The 21,275-nt window shown below is 44.5% G+C and overlaps 1 protein-coding gene across 1 annotated transcript in view; it reads right to left on the reverse strand.

The window, feature by feature from the left end:
* The window catches only part of LOC126197739 (esterase FE4-like), an 88,014-nt gene that overhangs the window by 9,756 nt on the left and 56,983 nt on the right, over positions 1-21,275 (reverse strand). The window contains exons 6-8 of the mRNA XM_049934661.1: positions 19,217-19,392; positions 13,445-13,610; positions 1,905-2,080 (exon numbers count right to left, since the gene is read on the reverse strand). Of these exons, the coding sequence (XP_049790618.1) occupies positions 1,905-2,080; positions 13,445-13,610; positions 19,217-19,392 (518 nt within the window). The remainder of the gene's footprint in view (positions 1-1,904; positions 2,081-13,444; positions 13,611-19,216; positions 19,393-21,275) is intronic.

A 21,275-nucleotide genomic window follows, 5' to 3' on the forward strand; every position in this document is an offset into this window, starting at 1 on the left:
ACGAGTCCGAGAGACGCGCTTCAGGTGATGTCGTGCTGGTAGCATAGGTTCTCGCGTAGGTCGTCTGCTGCCACAGCCCATTAGCACTAAATTTGTTGGTCGTTCGCCCCCATTGATTTTGGCGGTTATTTCACGCAATGTACGAGGGTGAGTCAAATAAAAAATTTAAATATTTTTTTAAATATTACTTATTGTGCAGAAATGGTACAAGCTGTATCACTTTTCAACATAATCTCCCCCACGCTCAATGCAAGGCCTCTAACGCTTTCAAAGTGCATAAATTCCTTCAGAAAAAAATTCTTTTGGCAGTCCGCGCAACCACTCATGCACCACGTGGCGTACGTCTTCATCAGAACGGAACTTCTTTCCTCCCATTGCGTCTTTGAGTGGTCCAAACATATGGAAATCACTTGGGGCAAGGTCTGGTTAGTATGGTGGATGAGGAAGACACTCAAAATGCAGGTCTGTGATTGTTACAACTGTTATACGGGCAGTGTGGGGCCTTGCATTGTCATGTTGCAAAAAGACACCTGCTAACAGCAATCCACGTCGCTTTGATTTGATTGCAGGCCGCAGATGATTTTTTAGGAGATCTGTGTATGATGCACTGGAGACAGTGGTCCCTCTAGGCATGTACTACTCCAAAACGACGCCTTTTTCGTCCCATAAGATAGTCAGCATAACCTTCCCTGCTGCTGGTTCTGTTCGAAACTTCTTTGGTTTTGGTGATGGGGAGTGGCACCATTCCTTGCTCGCTCTCTTCGTTTCCGGTTGGTGGAAGTGAACGCAGGTTCCGTCCCGAGTAACTATTCTTGCAAGGAAGCCATCGTCTTCTCGTTCAAAGCGCCAAAGGAGTTCTTCACAAGCATCAACATGTCGTTCTCTCATTTCAGCTGCCGTAGCACCCATCTTGTAGACACTTTGTGAAACTGGAGCACATCATGCACAATGTGGTGTGCTGACCCATGACTAATCTGTAAACATGCTGCAATGCCATTCAGTGTCACTCGGCGGTTGTCTTTCACTATGGCCTCAACTGCTGCATGTTCTGTGGAGTCACGACTCGTTGTGCCTGACCTGGACGAGGAGCATCTTGCACTGAAGTCACACCATTTGCGAACTTCCTACTCCATTCGTAGTCCTGCTGCTGTGACAATCATGGATCACCGTGCTGAACCTTCATTCGTCGATGAATGTCAATAGGTTTCACACCTTCACCACGCAAAAACCGAATAACAGAACGCTGTTCTTCCCTGGTGCAAGTCGCAGGTGGGGCGGCCATCTTTATATTGATACTGCGACGGTATGTGTGCATCTGCACTATGCTGCCACCTACATGCCATACTGCACGCTGTTTGTAGCAGGCTTACCAACTTACAGGATAACGGCGCGAAATTTCGATTTGTTACTATAAATTTTAGGTTTTCATTTGACCCACGCTCGTAGCTTGTCTGTTAGTACTGAAAACTGTACGCTAATGAAGATGCTTACTGACAACCGTACACAAATGTCGATGCTCTCAGCCGTTAAGTGAAGGTCGTCGGCCACTGCGTTGTCCATGACGAAAAGCAATCCCTGAAATTTGATATTTTCGGCACTGCTTGACACTGTGGATTTCGGAATATCGAATTTCCTAACGATTTCCAAAATGTAACGTCCCACGCATCTAGTTCCAACTTCCATTCTGCGTTCAAAGTCCATTAATTCCAGTCGTGCAGCACAATCGGAAGCCCCTTTGGAAATGAGACAACTTCGTTCAAATGACAGCTCCGGCAATACATTTCCCTTTTATACCTACTGTACGCGCCACTACCGCCATCTGAAGATGCGCCTATCACTATCCATACGCTGTTGTCACCTTATCGTATTGTTAGCACTTCACTGTGGTGTAGCGGCTTACTTACGGCGGCGTAGGGCACAGCGTCGTCGGCGGTGATGGAGGAGACGTTGCCGAAGTAGAAGCGTCTGATGACCTCCGCGGCCGCCTGCTTCGACTCCGCATCCGGCAACCGCAGCTGGAAGTCGATGGCACCCTCGAAATCGTTATTCAGCTGGTTCACCGTAACCTCGTCCAGCACGTCTGCCAGAAAAACAGAAGCGTTCGGATCGCCAAAACACACTTCACTCTAGACAAGACAGCAACAACTAAACACAGAATAGGAAGCAGGGTGAACCCTAACTCGAAGGACAAAATTTAAGAGGTTGTTCAGGGAAATTTTCTAAGTATTTTGCTACAGGAGAGCAGTGGTCTCCGGTCGTTCGATAAAGAGTAAATTGGTTTCGTTTCATTTCTTACCATAATTTATTCTGATACCTGTATTAAACTGAAAATGTCCAAACAACGATGCCAATGTTGACTGTATGACCTGTGTGACTTGTTCAAAAATGGTTCAAGTGGCTCTGAGCACTATGCGACTTAACTTCTGAGGTCATCAGTCGCCTAGAACTTAGAACTAATTAAACCTAACTAACCTAAGGACATCACACACATCCATGGCCGAGGCAGGATTCGAATCTGCGACAGTAGCGGTCGCTCGGCTCCAGACTGTAGCGCCCAGAACCGCACGGCCACTACGGCCGGTGGTGTGGCTTGTTGTAAACAAACTTGTCTCACTCACTGTCGGCACTTTCTGCTTGCATCTCTGCTTCCGCCTTATTCTTAGCCCTCAAGCATGAAGTCTGTACTGCTCGGGTTCTTTATTTTTCGGCAGTGTTGGTTGTACGTTAACAGTGTTGAAGAGCTGGTCAATACGCACTTCGTGTATGGGTTCACTGAATGTAGTGGCAGAGCGGTTATACAGCGCTATCGACTGAGGTGAGAAAAGTTATCGGATTGCGACATGCATATACAGGGTGAGTCACCTAACATTACCGCTGGATATATTTCGTAAACCACATCAAATACTGACGAATCGATTCCACAGACAGAACGTGAGGAGTGGGGCTAGTGTAATTGGTTAATACAAACCATAAAAAAATGCACGGAAGTATGTTTTTTAACACAAACCTACGTTTTTTTAAATGGACTCCCGTTAGTTTTGTTAGCACATCTGAACATATAAACAAATACGTAATCAGTGCCGTTTGTTGTATTGTAAAATGTTAATTACATCCGGAGATATTGTAATCTAAAGTTGACGCTTGAGTACCACTCCTCCGCTGTTCGATCGTGTATATCGGAGAGCACCGAATTACGAAGGGTCCAAAGGGAACGGTGATGGACCTTAGGTACAGAAGAGACTGGAACAGCACATTACGCCCACATGCTAACACCTTTTTATTGGTCTTTTTCACTGACGCAAATGTACATTACCATGAGGGGTGAGGTACACGTACACACGTGGTTTCCGTTTTCAATTACGGAGTGGAATTGAGTGTGTCCCGACATGTCAGGCCAATAGATCTTCAATGTGGTGGCCATCATTTGCTGCACACAATTGCAATCTCTGGCGTAATGAATGCCGTACACGCTGCAGTACATCTGGTGTAATGTCGCCGCAGGCTGCCACAATACGTTGTTTCATATCCTCTGGGGTTGTAGGCACATCACGGTACACATTCTTCTTTAACGTACCCCACAGAAAGAAGTCCAGAGGTGTAAGATCAGTAGAACGGGCTGGCCAATTTATGCGTCCTCCACGTCCTATGAAACGCCCGTCAAACATCCTGTCAAGGGTCAGCCTAGTGTTAATTGCGGAATGTGCAGGTGCACCATCATGCTGATACCAGTGGGATATTTTCGAGCAACGTTGGCAGATCATTCTGTAGAAACGCGATGTATGTTGCAGCTGTTTGGCCCCCTGCAATGAAGTGTTTGTTACAACACGGAACTGAACGTCGGAGGTTTCAAGCGTCAACTTTAGGTTACAATATCTCCGGATGCAATTAACATTTTACAATGCAACAAACAGCACTGCTTACGTATTTGTTTATATGTTCAGATGTGCTAACAAAACTAACGTGGTTCCATTTAAAAAAAACGTAGGTTTGTGTTAAAAAACATACTTCCGTGCATTTTTTTTATGGTTTGTATTAACCAATTAGACTAGCCCCTCTCCTCACGTTCGGTCTGTGGAATCGGTTAGTCAGTATTTGATGTGATTTACGAAATATATCCAGCGGTAACGTTAGGTGACTCACCCTGTATACAGGTGGCGCTAGCATCGCGCACACAAGGTATAAGGGGACAGTCTATTAGTGGAGCTGTTATTTATACTCAGGTGATTTAAGTGAAAAGATTTTCAATATGATTGTAGCAGTACGACGGGTATTAGCAGACTTTGAATGCAGAATGGCAGATCGAGCTACACGCATGGACATCCCATTTCGGAAATCGTTAGGGAATTCAATGTTATGAGAGTCACAGTGGGCCGGGGATACCAAGTTTCAAGCAGTGGCCGTCGGCCTTCACTTAGTGACCGAGAGCAGTGGCAGTTGCATACAGGTGTCACTGCTGACAGACAAGCAACACTGGGTGAAATAACCGCAAAAACCAAAATGGGACGTACGACGAACGTTATCCGTTAGAACAGTGCGGGTGCCTTTGCCAACCCCACGATACCGCCTGCAGCTCTCCTCTTAGGCTCGTGACCGTATCGGTTGGACCCCAGATAATTGGAAAATTGTGGCCTGACCAGATGAGTTCCACTTTCAGTTGGTAAGAGCTGTTGGTAAGGTTCGAGTGTGGCGCAGACCCCATTAAGTTATGGACTGGAAATGGTTATGTTCAGCTACTTGCAGACTATTTGCAACCATTCATGGACGTCATGTTGCGCAGCGCGGAGTGGCCGCGCGGTTTGAGGCGCCATGTCACGGATTGCGTGGCCCCTCCCGCCGGAGGTTCGAGCCCTCCCTCGGGCATGGGTGTGTGTGTTATCATAAGTTGAAGTTAGTTTAAGTAGTGTGTGTAAGTCTAGGAACCCTTAGGAATTCACACACATCTGAACGCTTCATGTTCCAAAACGACAGTGGAGGTTTTATGGATGACAGTGCGCCATGTCACCGAGCCACAATCGTTCGCGACTGAGTTGAAGAACATTCTGGACAGTTCGAGAGAATGATTTTGGCACCCAGATCGCCCGACGTGAACTCCATCGAATATTTATGGGAGATAATCAAGTACAAAATTCAGCACCGCAAAACTTTCGCAATTATGGACGGCTGTAGAGCAGCATGACTCAGTATTTCTGTAGGATACTTCCAACGACTTCTAGAGCCCATACCACGTCGAGATGCTGCACTACGTTGGACGAAAGGAGGTCCGACCAAATGTTAGGAGGTATCCCATGACTTCTGTCACCTCAGTGTGTTGAGCCTTTCCCGCAGCGACGGCAACCACATCACAGTGCTTTTGTATATGAGGATTATTGCATTACTCTTTGTTTGGCGTTGTACGTTCTGGTGACTGCATATTACAGGGCTGTTCACTGTTGTGAATTTATTTTCATAGAAAAACAGGTAGAGTGTGGAGAAAACGGAATAAATCATAATTCTATTACTACCCTCTGAAGAATCATGGAGAGCATGAGTACCACGCACAAAAACACTTAGACATTACTTCCAAACAACCTGCTAAATTTAGTCTGATTCATATTGTACGCTTAACGAAAAAATTGAGAAGAAAGGAAATTATTGTACAGCTTGACGAAAAGGAAGCATAAGTTGATCTAAAACATCGTCGAGCTTCAACGCAAGGCTAATTTAATAAAGGAAGGAAGTTTGATAGATAAAAATTGTAGTATCAGATCAACAAACAGGTTCGTATATATATATATATATATATATATATATATATATATATATATATATATATATATATATATATATATGTTGCAGTAGCTATGCAGGGAGGAAGATTTTTTTCACAGAATAAACTAACATCGGGAACTGTATCAAAGCGACCTTCGGACTGAACACGCAATAATAACAGAAACACAAAACATAATTATAAAGTTATAAGTCTGCGTTCATCAGTTCTACAATAGAACACGTGAATTTAAGTGAGTCCCAGATAATATAAAAAAAACAGGTTGTCCAATGAATGCAGTTTTCTCTTCGTGCGTCAATGTTTAAATGCAACATTATCTTGTAATATTATATTTATAAGCTAGGCTGTCTTAAACTGGTTGGTTCTGAGCACTATGGGACTTAACAGCTATGGTCACCAGTCCCCTAGAACTTAGAACTACTTAAACGTAACTAACCTAAGGACATCACACAACACCCAGTCATCACGAGGCAGAGAAAATCCCAGACCCCGCCGGGAATCGAACCCGGGAACCCGGGCGCGGGAAGCGAGAACGCTACCGCACGACCACGAGCTGCGGACTGTCTTAAACTCCTGTCACTCGATAATGACCCATACCAGTTTTGAACGTAGTTGTAAAGGAAAATCTGTTATTACTTCTGAGCAGTATTTTTCAGCATTGCTAATGCTGATGTGTTATAAATCTTTCCAGAATAGCTTGAAAATTATTGTGAGAATACGCGAACTATAGTTATTAAAAATCTACAGTTCCGTGGTACTATTTCTAATGTACATAATTCTGTGTATCATATCATGCAAGAAGGATGTTTGTTTTTATAATTTGCCTTTTTCATGTCTGCCTTTTATCTCAATGATGACACTCTTTCTCACCAAGTTGTGTCAACTATAGCAAGCTGCACAATTGTCATCTCTTGCATTTACCACCCATATTTTTCCGTTTAAATGAATTCAATACAAACCTAAGTTGTTATACTGTTTTTTTTTTTCCTTTTGATACTAGTGAAAACATAACTGACTTTAATTTTCAACCCTCTAAAATATCTGTACTCTACGTTAAATTTATTCCATAATTTGTTATTATTTCATTATTTTATTATTTATCTGGCTAAGCACTAATGGCTAGAGTACAAATGTAATATATCACTAGGGGTAAGATAGATACTGCCTACAGGAAAATAAAAGAGAGTTTTGGAGAAAAGAGAACCGTTTGTATGAATATCAAAAGCTCAGATGGAAAACCAGTTATAAGCAAAGAAGAGAAGGCAGAAAGGTGGAAAGAGTATATAGAGAGTCTATACAAGGGCGATGTATTTGAGGGCAATATTATGGAGATGGAAGGTATGATACTGAGTGAAGAGTTTGACAGAGCACTGAAAGACCTAAGTCGAAATAGGGCCTCGGGAGTAGACAACATTCCATTAGAACTACTGATAGCTTTGAAAGAACCAGCTATGATAAAATTCTACCATATGGTGAGCAAGGAGTATGAGACAAGCGAAATACCCTCAGCCTACAAGAAGAATATAATAATTCCAATCCCAAAGAATGCAGGTGTTCACAGGTGTGAAGATTACAGAATTATCAGTTCAATAAGTCATAGATGCAAAATACTAACATGAATTCTATACAGACGAATGTAAAAACTGGTTGAAGCCGACCTCGGGGAAGATCACTTTGAATTCCGTAGAAATGTTGGGACACGTCAGGCATTTCTGACTATACGACTTACCTTAGAAGAAACATTAAGGGAAGGCAAACCAACGTTTCTGGCATTTGTAGACTTAGAGAAAGTTTTTGACAATGTTGACTGGAATACTCTCTTTCAAATTCTGAAGGTGGCAGATGTCAAATGCAGGAAGCGAAAGGCTATTTACAATCTGCACAGAAACCAGGTGGCAATTATAAGTCAAGGTGCGTGAAAGGGAAGCAGTGGTTGGGAAGGGAGTGAGACTGGGCTGGGTTGTATCCTATCCCAGATGTTATTCAAAAAATGGTTCAAATGGTTCTGAGCTCTATGGGACTTAACTGCTGAGGTCATCAGTCCCCTAGAACTTAGAACTACTTAAACCTAACTAACCTAAGGACATCACACACATCCATGCCCGAGGCAGGATTCGAACCTTCGACCGTATCGGTCGCGCGGCTCCAGGCTGATGCGCCTAGAACCGCTCGGCCACTCCGGCCGGCAGATGTTATTCAATCTGTGTATTGAGCAAGCAGTAAAGGAAACAAAAGAGAAATTTGGAGTAGGAATTAAAATCCATGGAGAAGAAATAAAAATTTTGAGGTTTGCTGATGACATAGTAATTCTGTCAGAGACAGGAAAGGACTTTGAAGAGTAGTTGAACGGAATGGACCGTATCTTGAAAGGAGGATATAAGATCGAGATGAACAAAAGCAAATCGTGAATAATGGAATGTACTCGAATGAAATCAGGTGATGCTGAGGCAATCAGGTTAATAAATGAGACACTTAAAGTACTAGATGAGTTTTGCTATTTGGAGAGCAAAATAACTGATGATGGTCGAAGTAGAGAGGATAATTAGACTGGTAATGGCAAGGAAAGCGTTTCTGTGGAAGGGAAGTTTGTTAACATCGAGTATAGGTTTAAGTGTCAGGAAGCCTTCTCTGTTAGTGTCTGTATGGAGTATAGCCACGTGTGGAATTGAAACATGGACGATAAACCGTTTAGGAAAGAAGAGAATAGAAGCTTTCGAAATGTGGTGCTGCAGAAGAATGCTGAAGGTTAGGCGGATAGATCACGTAACTAATGAGGAGGTACTTAATACGATTGGTGAGAAAAGAAATTGGTGGCACAACTTGACTAGAAGAAGGGATCGTTGGTAGGACATATTCTGAGGCATCAAGGGATCACAAATTTAGTATTGGAGGGCAGCGTAGAGGGTAAAAATCGTAGAGGGAGACCAAGTGATGAATACCTAAGCAGATTCAGAAGGACGTAGGTTGCAGTACGTACTGGGAGATGAAGAAGCTTGCACAGGACAGAGTAGCATCGAGAGAAGCATTAAACCAGTCTCTGTAATGAAGACAACAACAACAACAATTTACCTGTCTGGACTGGTTTTTTGGTTTGACCTTTTAGGTTACTGACTGTCGGAATTCATTGTTACAGTAGAACAATAAGTAAGTGCAGGAATAAAATTTAGCCACTAAGCGGGTGCAGATGTGAACACGAGTGAAGTACGAACAAATCGAGAGCTCGTTTTAAAAGACTATTCGAGAAGGAAGTCAAGAACAACTGATTGAGCCGTTTGACAGCAGTGCGGAGCAGACTGAACTCACTACTAGAACGAGGCTAAATGCAATAACTTCAGTTTGAGTTGCCATAAGAACGCCTTTCAGGGTGCAAACTTGGTATAATGGAACACACTGAAAGTCTACATTTAAGCACTGGAGCAGCCGAGGGTGCTGACAGGCTCAGAACCTGTGAGCAAATTCGGTCATCTGCCTGGAGGTAATCAGTTCATTGGCTGCTACGAAACATCCGCCCTCTTCAAGCTCATTCTCAGAGGGATGGTATTCCATAAGCAACACCGATAATGATGGAAGATCAGCTCTATTAAGTTGCAAGCAGCTCTCGTGAATTCAACAAGTGTCTAAAAGTTGCCGCTAGCTTGAAGTCCACTGCCACACGGCACAGCCGATCGGCAATGGATGGGAGTTCTGAGGTGCAAGCCACGGTCCTATCAGTCACAACAGTGCAAGATGTTTAACTTGGGCGCTGAGCGCCTATGTCGCCGCTACGCGGCAGTGGAAGCACCACCTTACCAGCTGTGTACTGGGAAGGTCACTCAGGCTGTCTTTCGTGTTGCCGTTGGGTCTTCCACGTTCACGCCATCTCGACAATCAACTACAGGGATACGCAGTATTCTGGGAACGAGCATAAGAGCAGCTTTGTTCAGTAAGAGCGCTGAGGCTCCGACAGGCGTCCACAGCCACTCTGGGCTGTGGAGACTCACTGTCGCCGCACCTTCCTAAGGGCGCGGCATTGACCACAGGCAACACCGGGACCTGCGATCAGCAAGGTCCTTGCCAGGCACTGACGTGCCATCTCGCACTTTCAAGCAGCGCAGACAAAGCACGATCGTCGCTGGGCAGAGGGATTATAAACCTCTCACTGATAAAGATTGTTTATTGAATGATGCTCATTAGCGCCGCAGTGTTCCGTAGGATCACTCATCTGCACTCTTCACTCGACCTCCTGATAACAACGCACCTCTGCTGGGGTCGTAGCATGATAACTTATGGAACGCATTATCGTCACCGGTATTGGCAGGAACTGACATTGTAGTTCCCTTATTTTCTTGTTTAACAAATTTGTTAACATTGTTTGTTTTCTTGTGTTAAATTGTTGATTATGCACTGTGTATCACAGTCCGCCAGACACCTAATGAGACCCCTTCAACGTCAGCATTAAAGCTATTTAGTTTCCACTTAACTTACTGTACAGGTTATTTTGCGACGGGGCTGGTCATACTGCTCCATAACCAGAACAAAGTCAACAGCAACCGTTGTTTGAATAGTTTTAACACCAATTGACAAACGCATTACTGTAAAAGGTGTGGATATAAACTATGCTGATACACACACACACACACACACACACACACACACACACACACACACACACACAAGGCAAACAAAAATTCCTAATTAATTAGAACAATTTCGCTTTGTAAATCTTGCTCTAGTAAAGGGAAGCGCAAGCATGTTTTCGAAAATGACGATGGTGTGAAACCCAGCTTGCGTTCTTCGTCCACGAGACTCAGAGGGCCATAGACACGGGTTCCCAGGTAGATGCCGTGTTTCTTGACTTCCACAAGGTGTTTGATACAGTTCCCCACAGTCGTTTAATGAACAAAGTAAGAGCATATGGACTATCAGACCAATTGTGTGATTGGATTGAAGAGTTCCTAGATAACAGAACGTAGCATGTCATTCTCCATGGAAAGAAGTCTTCCAAAGTAAGAGTGATTTCAGGTGTGCCGCAGGGGAGTGTCGTAGTACCGTTGCTATACACAATATATGTAAATGACCTTTTGGATAACATCGGAAGTTCACTGAGGCTTTTTGCAGATGATGCTGTAGTCTATCGAGAGATTGTAACAATGGAAAATTGAACTGAAATGCAGGAGGATCTGCAGCGAATTGACGCATGGTGCAGGGAATCGCAATTGAATCTCAATGTAGAGAAGTGTAATGTGCTGCGAATACATAGAAAGAAAGATTCTCTATCATTTAGCTACAATATAGCAGGTCAGCAACTGGAAGCAGTTAATTCCATAAATTATCTGGGGTAGGCATTAGGAGTGTTTTAAAATAGAATGACCATATAAAATTCATCTTCGGCAAAGCATATGCCAGACTGAGATTCATTGGAAGAATCCTAAGGAAATGCAGTCCGAAAACAAAGGAAGTAGGTTACAGTACACTTGTTCGCACACTGCTTGAGTACTGCTAACCGGTGTGGTTCAAATGGCTCTGAGCACTATGGGACTTAACTTCTAAGGTCATCAGTCCCCCAGAACTTAGAACTACTTAAACCTAACTAACCCAAGGACATCACACACATCCATGCCCGAGGCAGGATTCGAACCTGCGACCGTAGCGATCGCGCGGTTCCAGACTGTAAGGCCTAGAACCGCTCGGCCACCTCGGTCGGCAACCGTTGTGGGATCCGTACCAGATGGAGTTGATAGAAGAGATAGAGAAGATCCAACGGAGAGCAGCGCGCTTCGTTCTAGGATCATTTAGTAATCGCGAAAGCGTTACGGAGATGATAGATAAACTCCAGTGGAAGACTCTGCAAGAGAGACGCTCAGTAGCGCGGGACGGGCTTTTGTTGAAGTTTCGAGAAATACCTTCACGGAGGAGCCAAGCAGCATATTGTTCCCTCCTACGTATATCTCGCGAAGAGACCATGAGGTTAAAATCAGAGAGATTAGAGCCCACACAGACTCATACCGACAATCTTTCTTTCCACGAACGATAAGAAGGGAGAACCGGTAGAGGTACGCAAAGTACCCTCCGCCACACACCGTCAGGTGGCTTACGGAGTATGGATGTACGTGTAGATGAAATATTTATTTTTATTTAATTGCTGAACTTTAAATAAATACAGTGGCATTTTAGACTTGTATTTAAAGTCTTCACAACAGTGGTTCACTCTGGTCGACTGATTAAGAACTCCCTCTATTCAATCCAGAACAGCCTTTTACTTCTCTTGGAAATCACATTTTCGCCGTGTGGATATTGTTCAAGTTCGACTGTAAGGAGATAGAAGTCTCACTCAAATTTAAGAACGGGTACGCTCGTACCCTCATTGTCTTATAAATTTTTGATGTTTTACCTTTCCCAGTTATGCACCATTTGGCCGGTAATCTTAAATAAAGTTTGAGAGCATTGTACTTTTACTTCTACATATCTGTCGTAATTTATGTCAAGGCCTGAGTTGCGGAAGTGTTATGTCTATAGAACAGATGTACGACGGATGACTGACAGATTTTCAAACAGATACTGTGTTTCTGGGTCATACAATTTTATATTATGTTCAAATTTGTATGCGAACCGTTGGAAGTAGTCTTCATTTTCAAGGTTCCGTACCTCAGTTGATAATAACGGAATACTTCTACGATCTTTTGTTCTCCAACTGTCTGTCCGTCTGTTAAGACCTCTTTTTCTCAGGAGCAGGTAGATATACCAAGCTGAAATGTGTGTGAGATATTAAGGTATGTGGTCCCTTGGCAATGTAAAGCCTTTAAGCTTACATGTCATTGCACTAAAAGATAGACCATTTATGTCACGTGATTTGGTTCAAATGGCTCTGAGCACTATAGGACTTAACTTCTGAAGTCATCAGTCCCCTAGAACTGAGAACAACTTAAACCTAACTAACCTAAGGACATCACACACATCCATGCCCGAGGCAGGATTCGACCTGCGACCGTAGCAGTCGCGCGGTTCCAGACTGTAGTGCCTAGAACCGCTCGGCCACCCCGGCCGGCTCGTGATTTGATATTCGCAACTCATTCATCAAGGCATGTAGATGAACTATCCACACAAAAGATTGAACGGAACCCTTAGAGCGCGAGTTTTGCTCACACTTGGCCAGCTTGTTTATACTGTCGTTAGCATATAAAACACAGCCTTCCTGCAGTGGTAACCGTTTCCCGTCAGATAACCGAAGTTGGGTGCTGTCGGGATTGGTTAGCAGCTCAATGGGTAACCGTCCGGGCTGCCGAGCGCTGTCGGCAACTCCTTGTGAGGCCAACTGGGGAGCTATTTGATAGAGAACTAGCGGTTCTGGTCACGAAAACTGACAACGGCCGAGAGAGCAGTGTGCTGACCACATGCCTCTCTCTATCCACATACAGTAACGTCTGGCGGCTGAAGATTACACAGCGGTCAGTCGATACCGTTGCGCGTTGCGAAGCTTGTTTGGGCTGAGAGAGTATAAGACACTGTTTACTACTGTATCCTCACCTATTTTTACTCTAGTTTTTCACATGTTCTTACATTACGTTAAGCTGTTGTCAGTGTGTGTATTACAAAGAATGAGTATACACAGGATCACTGTCATCGACAAGGCAGTAGTTTCTTGCAGGTAGTACTAGGTATCCATTATAGGTAGGAGAACTGGGCGGACGTATTACGCACCTCCGCCCACCATGAAGTTGTACTCGCCGGAGGTGACGCCGGACACCAGCGGCACGTGCGTGTAGTTGCCAGCGAGCGCCCACGCGCCCAGGTGGCCGGTCCCTGTAGTGAGGAACGCCCCCTCCCCCTCCGGCTCCACCGCCATCCCGAACCCGGTGCCGCAGCTCTGCAACACCAGGCAAGACACACTATTTCTGCTGCCTCGTTCTCTACTTCCATAGCGGGAACCGAAACAACTCTACACTGAGATTGTACACCACACGAAAATGGAAAATGATAACTGTGAAGCAAGATGAAACATACACTACTGGCAATTAAAATTGCTACACAACGAAGATGACGTGCTACAGACGCGAAATTTAACCGACAGGAAGAAATGATTAGCTTTTTAGAGAATTCACACAAGGTTGGCGCCGGTGGTGACACCTACAATATTTCTCTGCCTCGTTATGACTGGGTGTTGTGTGATGTCCTTAGGTTAGTTAGGTTTAAGTAGTTCTAAGTTCTAGGGGACTGATGACCATTGATGTTTAAATCCCATAATGCTCAGAGCCATTTGAACCAACAATGTGGCGACATGAGGAAAGTTTCCAACCGATTTCTCATACAAAAACAGCAGTTGACCGGCGTTGCCTGGTGAAACGTTGTCGTGATGCCTCGTGAAAGGAGGCGTACCATCACGTTTCCGACTTTGATAAAGGTCGCATTGTAGCCTACCGTGATTGCGGTTTATCGTATCGCGACACTGCTGCTCGCGTTGGTCGAGATCCAATGACTGTTAGCAGAATATGGAATCGGTGGGTTCAGGAGGGTAATACGGAACGCCGTGCTGGGTCCCGACGGCCTCGTATCACTAGCAGTCGAGATGAAAGGCATCTTATCCGCATGGCTGTAACGGATCGTGCAGCCACGTCTCGATCCCTGAGTCAACAGATGGGGACGTTTGCAAGACAACAACCATCTGCACGAACAGTTCGACGACGTTTGCAGCAGCATCATCTCGGAGACCATGGCTGCGGTTACCCTTGACGCTGCGTCACAGACAAAAGCTCCTGCGATGGTGTACTAAGCGACGAACCTGGGTGCACGAATGACAAAGCGTCATTTTTTCGGATGAATCCAGGTTCTTTTTACAGCATTATGATGGTCGCATCCGTGTTTGGCGACATCGTGGTGAACGCACACTGGAAGCGTGTATTCGTCATCGCCATAATGGCGTATCACCCGGCGTGATGGTATGGGGTGCCATTGGTTACACGTCACGGTCACCTCTTCTTCGCATTGACAGCACTTTGAACAATGGAGGTCACATTTCATATGTGTTACGACCCGTGGCTCTACCCTTCATTTGATCCCTGCGAAACCCTACATTTCAGCAGGATAATGCAAGACCGTATGTTGCAGGTCCTGTGCGGGCCTTTGTGGATACAGAAAATGTTCGACTGATGCCCTGGCCAGCACATTCTCCAGATCTCTCATCAATTGAAAACATCTGGTCAATGGTGGCCGAGCAACTGGCTCGTCACAATACACCAGTCACTACTCTTGATGAACTGTGGTATCGTGTTGAAGCTACATGGGCAGCTGCTCATGTACACTCCATCCAGGCTCTGTTTGACTTAATGCCGAGGTTTATCAAGGCCGTTATTACGGCCAGAGGTGGTTGGTCTGGGTACTGATTTCTCAGGATCTATGCACCCAAATTAGGTGAAAATGTAATCACTTGTCAGTTCTAGTATAATATATTTGTCCAATGAATACCCGTTTATCATCTGCATTTCTTCTTGGTGTAGCAATTTTAATGACCAGTAGTGTAAAAGAAGCCTCATACGCTTGTTAGCAAATATACAGATGACTAACCAAATACATTAGTTGTATTAAAAATAGCTGCATGGAAGTTAGTGGATGTTGGGGATGTAGTCAATGAAGACGCAATGATATGAAATGATATCGACGAAAACTGATCAGATATCTTAAAACTGCTATGTAGCGAATGTGTCTTGTCCAGTGTAAACTGGTGCCAAATAGAGATGTATGAAAGCACATTGCCTGCCTGTATAAGTGATGCACCAACCCAACCTCCCAAATGAAACTTAAAGGGTTGACATGGTGTGTGAGGCTACTGCAGTGATTACAAAATCAGTGAAATTTACAAAGAATTTGGCAGTAGGATCCCACTGATCAACAGAATTTGCTTCTCCTCTGGCCTGGATACGTGCACTGATTCATTTAGTAAGGGTGTCATCCGAACGCTGAACAACTCTAGAGATTCCCCCAGCCATCCAAATGGAGACCTACAAGGCCCCTTCAAAATGTGTCAGTTTCTGATAACGCTGTTCCGCACAAGTGCGCAGCTTGTCCGTGTTCCCACGTGATAAAATTTGACGCTGTTCATGCCATTTACATGTCCTACAATGCCTGGTAAAAAGCCTAACCATGAACAACACTGATGCATTGTCGTAGCCCTTCTACCTGCCACAAAGAATTGCAACTCTAATCCTTTACATACCTGACGACGGCGTGTACCTCTGAAAAGTTACATTGACAACTGACCGTCCGGCTTAACTTTTCTGTCAGGCAATGTAATAGTAATAGGAGGAAAATGCAATGACACCTTGGCTTTCCTGAGTGTTACTTTTAAAATCAATTACAATTTCTACATTCTAAGAAAAAACCGTTATTTTGATCGTACGCAATTTCAAGGTTTTACCTTCACCTCGAGGAGAAAATATAAAACCCGTAATAATTTGTCAACCCACATAAGTGGATACTTTGTGTGAAATTTCAAGAGAAAACAGTTTATAATTACGAGGGTGAGTCAAATGAAAACCTTCAATATATTTTTAAATATTATTTATTGTGCAGAAGTGGTAGAAACCTGTATTACTTTTCAACATAATCTCCCCCATGCTCAATGCAAGTCCTCCAGCGCTTACAAAGTGCATAAATTTCTTTAGAAAAGAATTCTTTGGGAAGTCCGCACAACCACTCATGCACCGCGTGCCATACCTCTTCATGAGAAGGGAACTTCTTTCCTCCCACTGCGTCTTTTAGTGGTCCAAACATATGGAAATCACTTGGGGCACAGTCTGGTGAGTATGGTGGATCAGGAAGACACTCAAGATGCAGATCTCTGATTGTTGCAACTGTTGTACGGGCAGTGTAGGGCCTTGCATTGTTATGTTGCAAAAGGACACCTGGTGACGGCAATCCACGTCGCTTAGCTTTGATTGCAGGCCGAAGATGATTTTTTAAAAGATTTGTGTAATGCACTGGTGGCAGTGGTCCCTCTAGGCATGGAATGCTCCAAAATTACGCCTTTTTCGTCCCAAAAGAGAGTCAGCATAACATTCCCTGCTGATATTTCTGTTCGAAACTTGTTTGGTTTTGGTGATGAGGAATGGCGCCATTCTTTGCTCGCTCTCTTCGTTTCCGGTTGGTGGAAGTGAACGCAGGTTCCGTCCCCAGCAACGATTTTTGCAAGGAAGCCACCACCTTCTCGTTCAAAGCGCCGAAGTAGATCGTCACAACCATCAACATGTCGTTGTCTCATTTCAGGAGACAGCTGCCATGGCACCCATCTTGCAGACACTTTGTGAAACTGGAGCACATCATGCACAATGTGGTGTGCTGACCCATGACTAATCTGTAAATGCTGCAATGTCATTCAGTGTCACTCGGCGGTTTTCCTTCACTGTGGCTTCAACTGTTGCAATGTTTTGTGGAGTCACAACACGTTGTGCCTGACGTGGACGAGGAGCATCTTCCATGAAGTCACACCATTTTCGAACTTCCTACTCCATTAGTAGACTTGCTGCTGTGACAAACGTGCATCACTGTACTGAATGAATCTGAATAGGTTTCACACCTTCACTACGCAAAAACCGAATAACAGAACGCTGTTCTTCCCTGGTGCAAGTCACATGTGGGGCGGCCATCTTTATACTCATACTGCGACGGTATGTGTGCATCTACACTATGCTGCCACCTACAGGCCATTCTGCACGCTGTTTGTAGCATGCTTACCAACTTACAGGATAACTTCTCGAAATTTTGATTTGTTATTACAAATTTAAGGTTTTCATTTGACTCACCCTCGTATATCATATCACAGCAAACATAAGAGGATCCATTCTTCTGCTGTTTCCAGCTTGCTTGCGGTCTGTTACTCTCCCTTACGTGCTCTACCTTTTCTGATGTTTTTGTACGCACCACGGAAGTTCACTCTGTATACTAAATTAGTTGAATAATTATTCTTAACGTCTGATATACAGTGAGGTGACGAAGTTTGGGATAGTGATACACACATATACAGGTGGCAGTTGTATCGTGAACAAATGGTATAGAAGTCAAGTGCACTGACGGAGCTGTCATTTTTGCTCACATGATTCGTGTGGGAAGGTTTCCGACGTGATTACGGCCTCACGACGGGAGTTAACCGACACTGAACGCGGAATGGTAGTTGGAGCTACACGCATGGTACATGTCATTTCGGAAATCATTAAGTAATTCAATATTCTGAGATCCGCAGGGACAAAAGATATCGAGAATACCAAATTTCAGGCATTACCTCTTCCCACGTACAACGCAGCCGCCGAAATCCTTCACTTAACGACCGAGAGCAGCGGTGTTTGTGTAGAGATATCAGTGCTAATAGACAAGCAACACTGCGTGAAATAACCACAGAAATCAATGTAGGACGTACAACGAACAAACTGGTTCAAATGGCTCTAAGCACTTTGGGACTGAACATCTGAGGTCATCAGTCCCCTAGACATTGAACTACTTAAACCTAACTCACCTAAGGACATCACACACATCCATGCCCGAGGTAGGATTCGAACCTGCGTACGAAAAAAATATTCGTTAGGACACAGCGGTGAAAGCTGGCGTTAATGGGCTATGGCAGTATACGACCGAGGTGAGCACCATTGCTAATATCACATCGTCTGCAGCGCCTGTCCTGGGTTCACGACCATATCGGTTGGACCCTAGCGACTGGAAAACCGTGGACCCCATTTCAGTCGGTAAGTGCTGGTGGTAGGGTTCGAGTGCGCCGCAGATCCGACGAAACCACGGACCCAATTGTCAACAAGGCACTATGCAGGCTTCTGCTGGTTCGGTAATGGTGTGGGATTCGTTTGCACGGTATGGACTGAGTCCCTGGTCCAACTAAACCGATCACTGATTGTATATGGCTATTGGAGACAACTTGTAGCCAAAGAACGGTGGAGTTTTTATGGAAGACAATGCAACATGTTACCGGGTCACAACTGTTCGATGCTGGTTTGCAGATGATGCTGTCACGTATCGTCTAGTAAAGTCATCAGAAGATCAAAACCAATTGCAAAACAATTTAGATAAGATATCTGTATGGTGCGAAAATTTGGCAATTGACTCTAAATAATGAAAAGTGTGAAGTCAACAACATGAGTGCTAAAATAAATCTGTTGTACTTGGATTCTCGATAACTCAGTCAAATCTGAAGATCGTAAATTCAATTGTTACTTCAATCGAGCACGTAATTTACGATTAACAAATGTAAATATTACAAATTAGCAGCCCAAGCTATAAAACACAGTAAACCCAAGTAACATTTCTTGCAGCGTTCCTGCATCTTTCTACCCTATTTTCTCAGGTGCCAAACGAAAAGTAAACTTTTCCTCCTGGGAGGAAAGAGCCAGTGATTCACCCCATGTCAACCAGACGAATACCCACAGCACTGTGACCGGCCAAGTGAGGGAAAGCGGTGAGTGTGTCAGCCGACCTTACCGTGTTATACAGCGACAGCGCGTCCACCGACTGCAGGAAAGCCAGCAGCTCCGTGGAGTTCTCCGTCTGCAGTCCCAGCTCTGCGCCGATGCACAAGGCGGTCTCGCGGTTGTTGGTCTCGCCTTGCCCTCCTCCGATCGCAGAGCCGCTCTGCGAGATGGCCGCCCTGAACAGACCTGCGACAGAAAGGGCGGCGTGTGGCAGTGTGACGGACTTTCCCACAGACCCTCATTGAGACAAGTAAGTAACGCGTAAAGGTACGAAATACGACGCACTTGGTCTCTCTTAATGTGGCCAGCGACCAGTAACAACATATAAGTGAACATGTAGAGTACGAACAGCCAGTACAACGTCAGAGTGTGTACCAAGCTTGCATTTAAGTCTTTCAATCGAACGTAAATAAATTCAGTTTGCGTCTAGATTACTAGAAAATGAGACCCACTGCAATTTTTAATTTGTTTGATCGTGAAGAGAACAGTTACAGTGGGTGAAGTAGAAACTTTTTATTACTTATGATCATATTATTTTCCATTTAGCGTCTGGCAGGGCAGACCGAGGAAACAAGGGCCAGCATGGAGAATTTAGCGTACTGGAGGCTTATTCTGAACGTCTCATGCGAGGGATGTAACTGGAGAAGAAAATACTGCGTATATTCTCTACCAGGAGACCTCAAGGGAAAAACGAGGACTGTTTGTGTCCTGATCTAGTGCCATCTATACCGGCTAATTACTACATGATTGTCATCGAAATGTAAATACGGCTTGGACTGCAAATGAGTACCTCTGCTAGTAGTAGCATAGAACGGAAAGCTGAAACTTATATAGATGTGGTGTCATCCATATAAGTACATAGTTCTGGCAATACCGGCCATGACCTTCTTCTTCTGTGCGGATGCACACATATTCCCCGAAATCTTACGGGACTTGGTAAGAATGTCTTCCACAGTAATGAGTGTGTTGGGGTGGGACACAATGATTGTAGTGTGTGGACATACGAGATGAGAATGTGGGTATCGCGGGAGACGTGCGCGAGATTGTCCCTGCAGTCGCACTGTCTTCTGTGCCCTCGGTGGCTCATATTGGTAGAGCGTCTGCCTTGTAAGCAAGAGATCACGGGTTCGAGTCCCGGTCGGGGCACAGATTTTCACCTGTCCCCGTTGATATATATCAACGCTCGTGAGCAGCTGAAAGAATTAATATAATTCTAATTTTGGAAAGCTGTAAGGTGGAACCAATATGTAGAGGATCTTTACAAGGGAGATGAAACTGAAAAAAATATTATGGAAAGGGAAGTGGGCGTACATAAACATGAGATGGGAGATATGATACTGCGAGAAGAATTTAACAGAGCACATAAAGACGTAAGTCGAGACGAGGCCACCGGAGGAGACGACCCTTCAAAACCGCGTCCGGTTACCCTAATTTAGGCTTTCCGTGATTTCTTTAAATCGCTTCAAACAAATGCCGTTAAAGGGCATGGTAGACATCCTTCCCCATCCTTCCCTTACCCGTGGGACCGAGGACCTCGCTGGTCGGACCGCTCCCTCTAAATGAATGAACTAACCAACCAACTGAGTAGACGACACTCCGTCAGGCCTACTGATAGCCTTCGGAGAGCCAGACATGACAGAACTATTCCATCTGGTGTGCAAGGCGTATGAGACAAGCGAAATATCCCAGGACTTCAAAAAGAATGAAATAATTCGAATTCCAAAGAAAGCAGCTGCTGACGAGTGTGAATATCACAGACTAGCAGTTTAATAACGCATGGTTGCAAAATACTAACACTAATACTTTGTTGAAGGGAAAACTAGTAGAAGCCAACCTCGTAGAAGATCAGTCCGGATCCAGGAGAAATGTAGAACATACGAGGCAGATCTGAACCTGCGACTTCTCCTAGAGGGTACATTGATGAAGGACAAACCTACGTGTTTGGCATTTGTAGACTTGAAGAGAGCTTTTGAAAATGTTGACTGGAATACTCCCTTTGAAATTCTGAAGGTAGCAATGGTAAAATATAGGAAACAAAAGGCAGTTATAAGGGTCGAGAGGCATGAAAA

The sequence above is a fragment of the Schistocerca nitens genome, chromosome 1 (assembly GCF_023898315.1).
Source record: "Schistocerca nitens isolate TAMUIC-IGC-003100 chromosome 1, iqSchNite1.1, whole genome shotgun sequence".
Lineage (NCBI taxonomy): Eukaryota > Metazoa > Arthropoda > Insecta > Orthoptera > Acrididae > Schistocerca > Schistocerca nitens.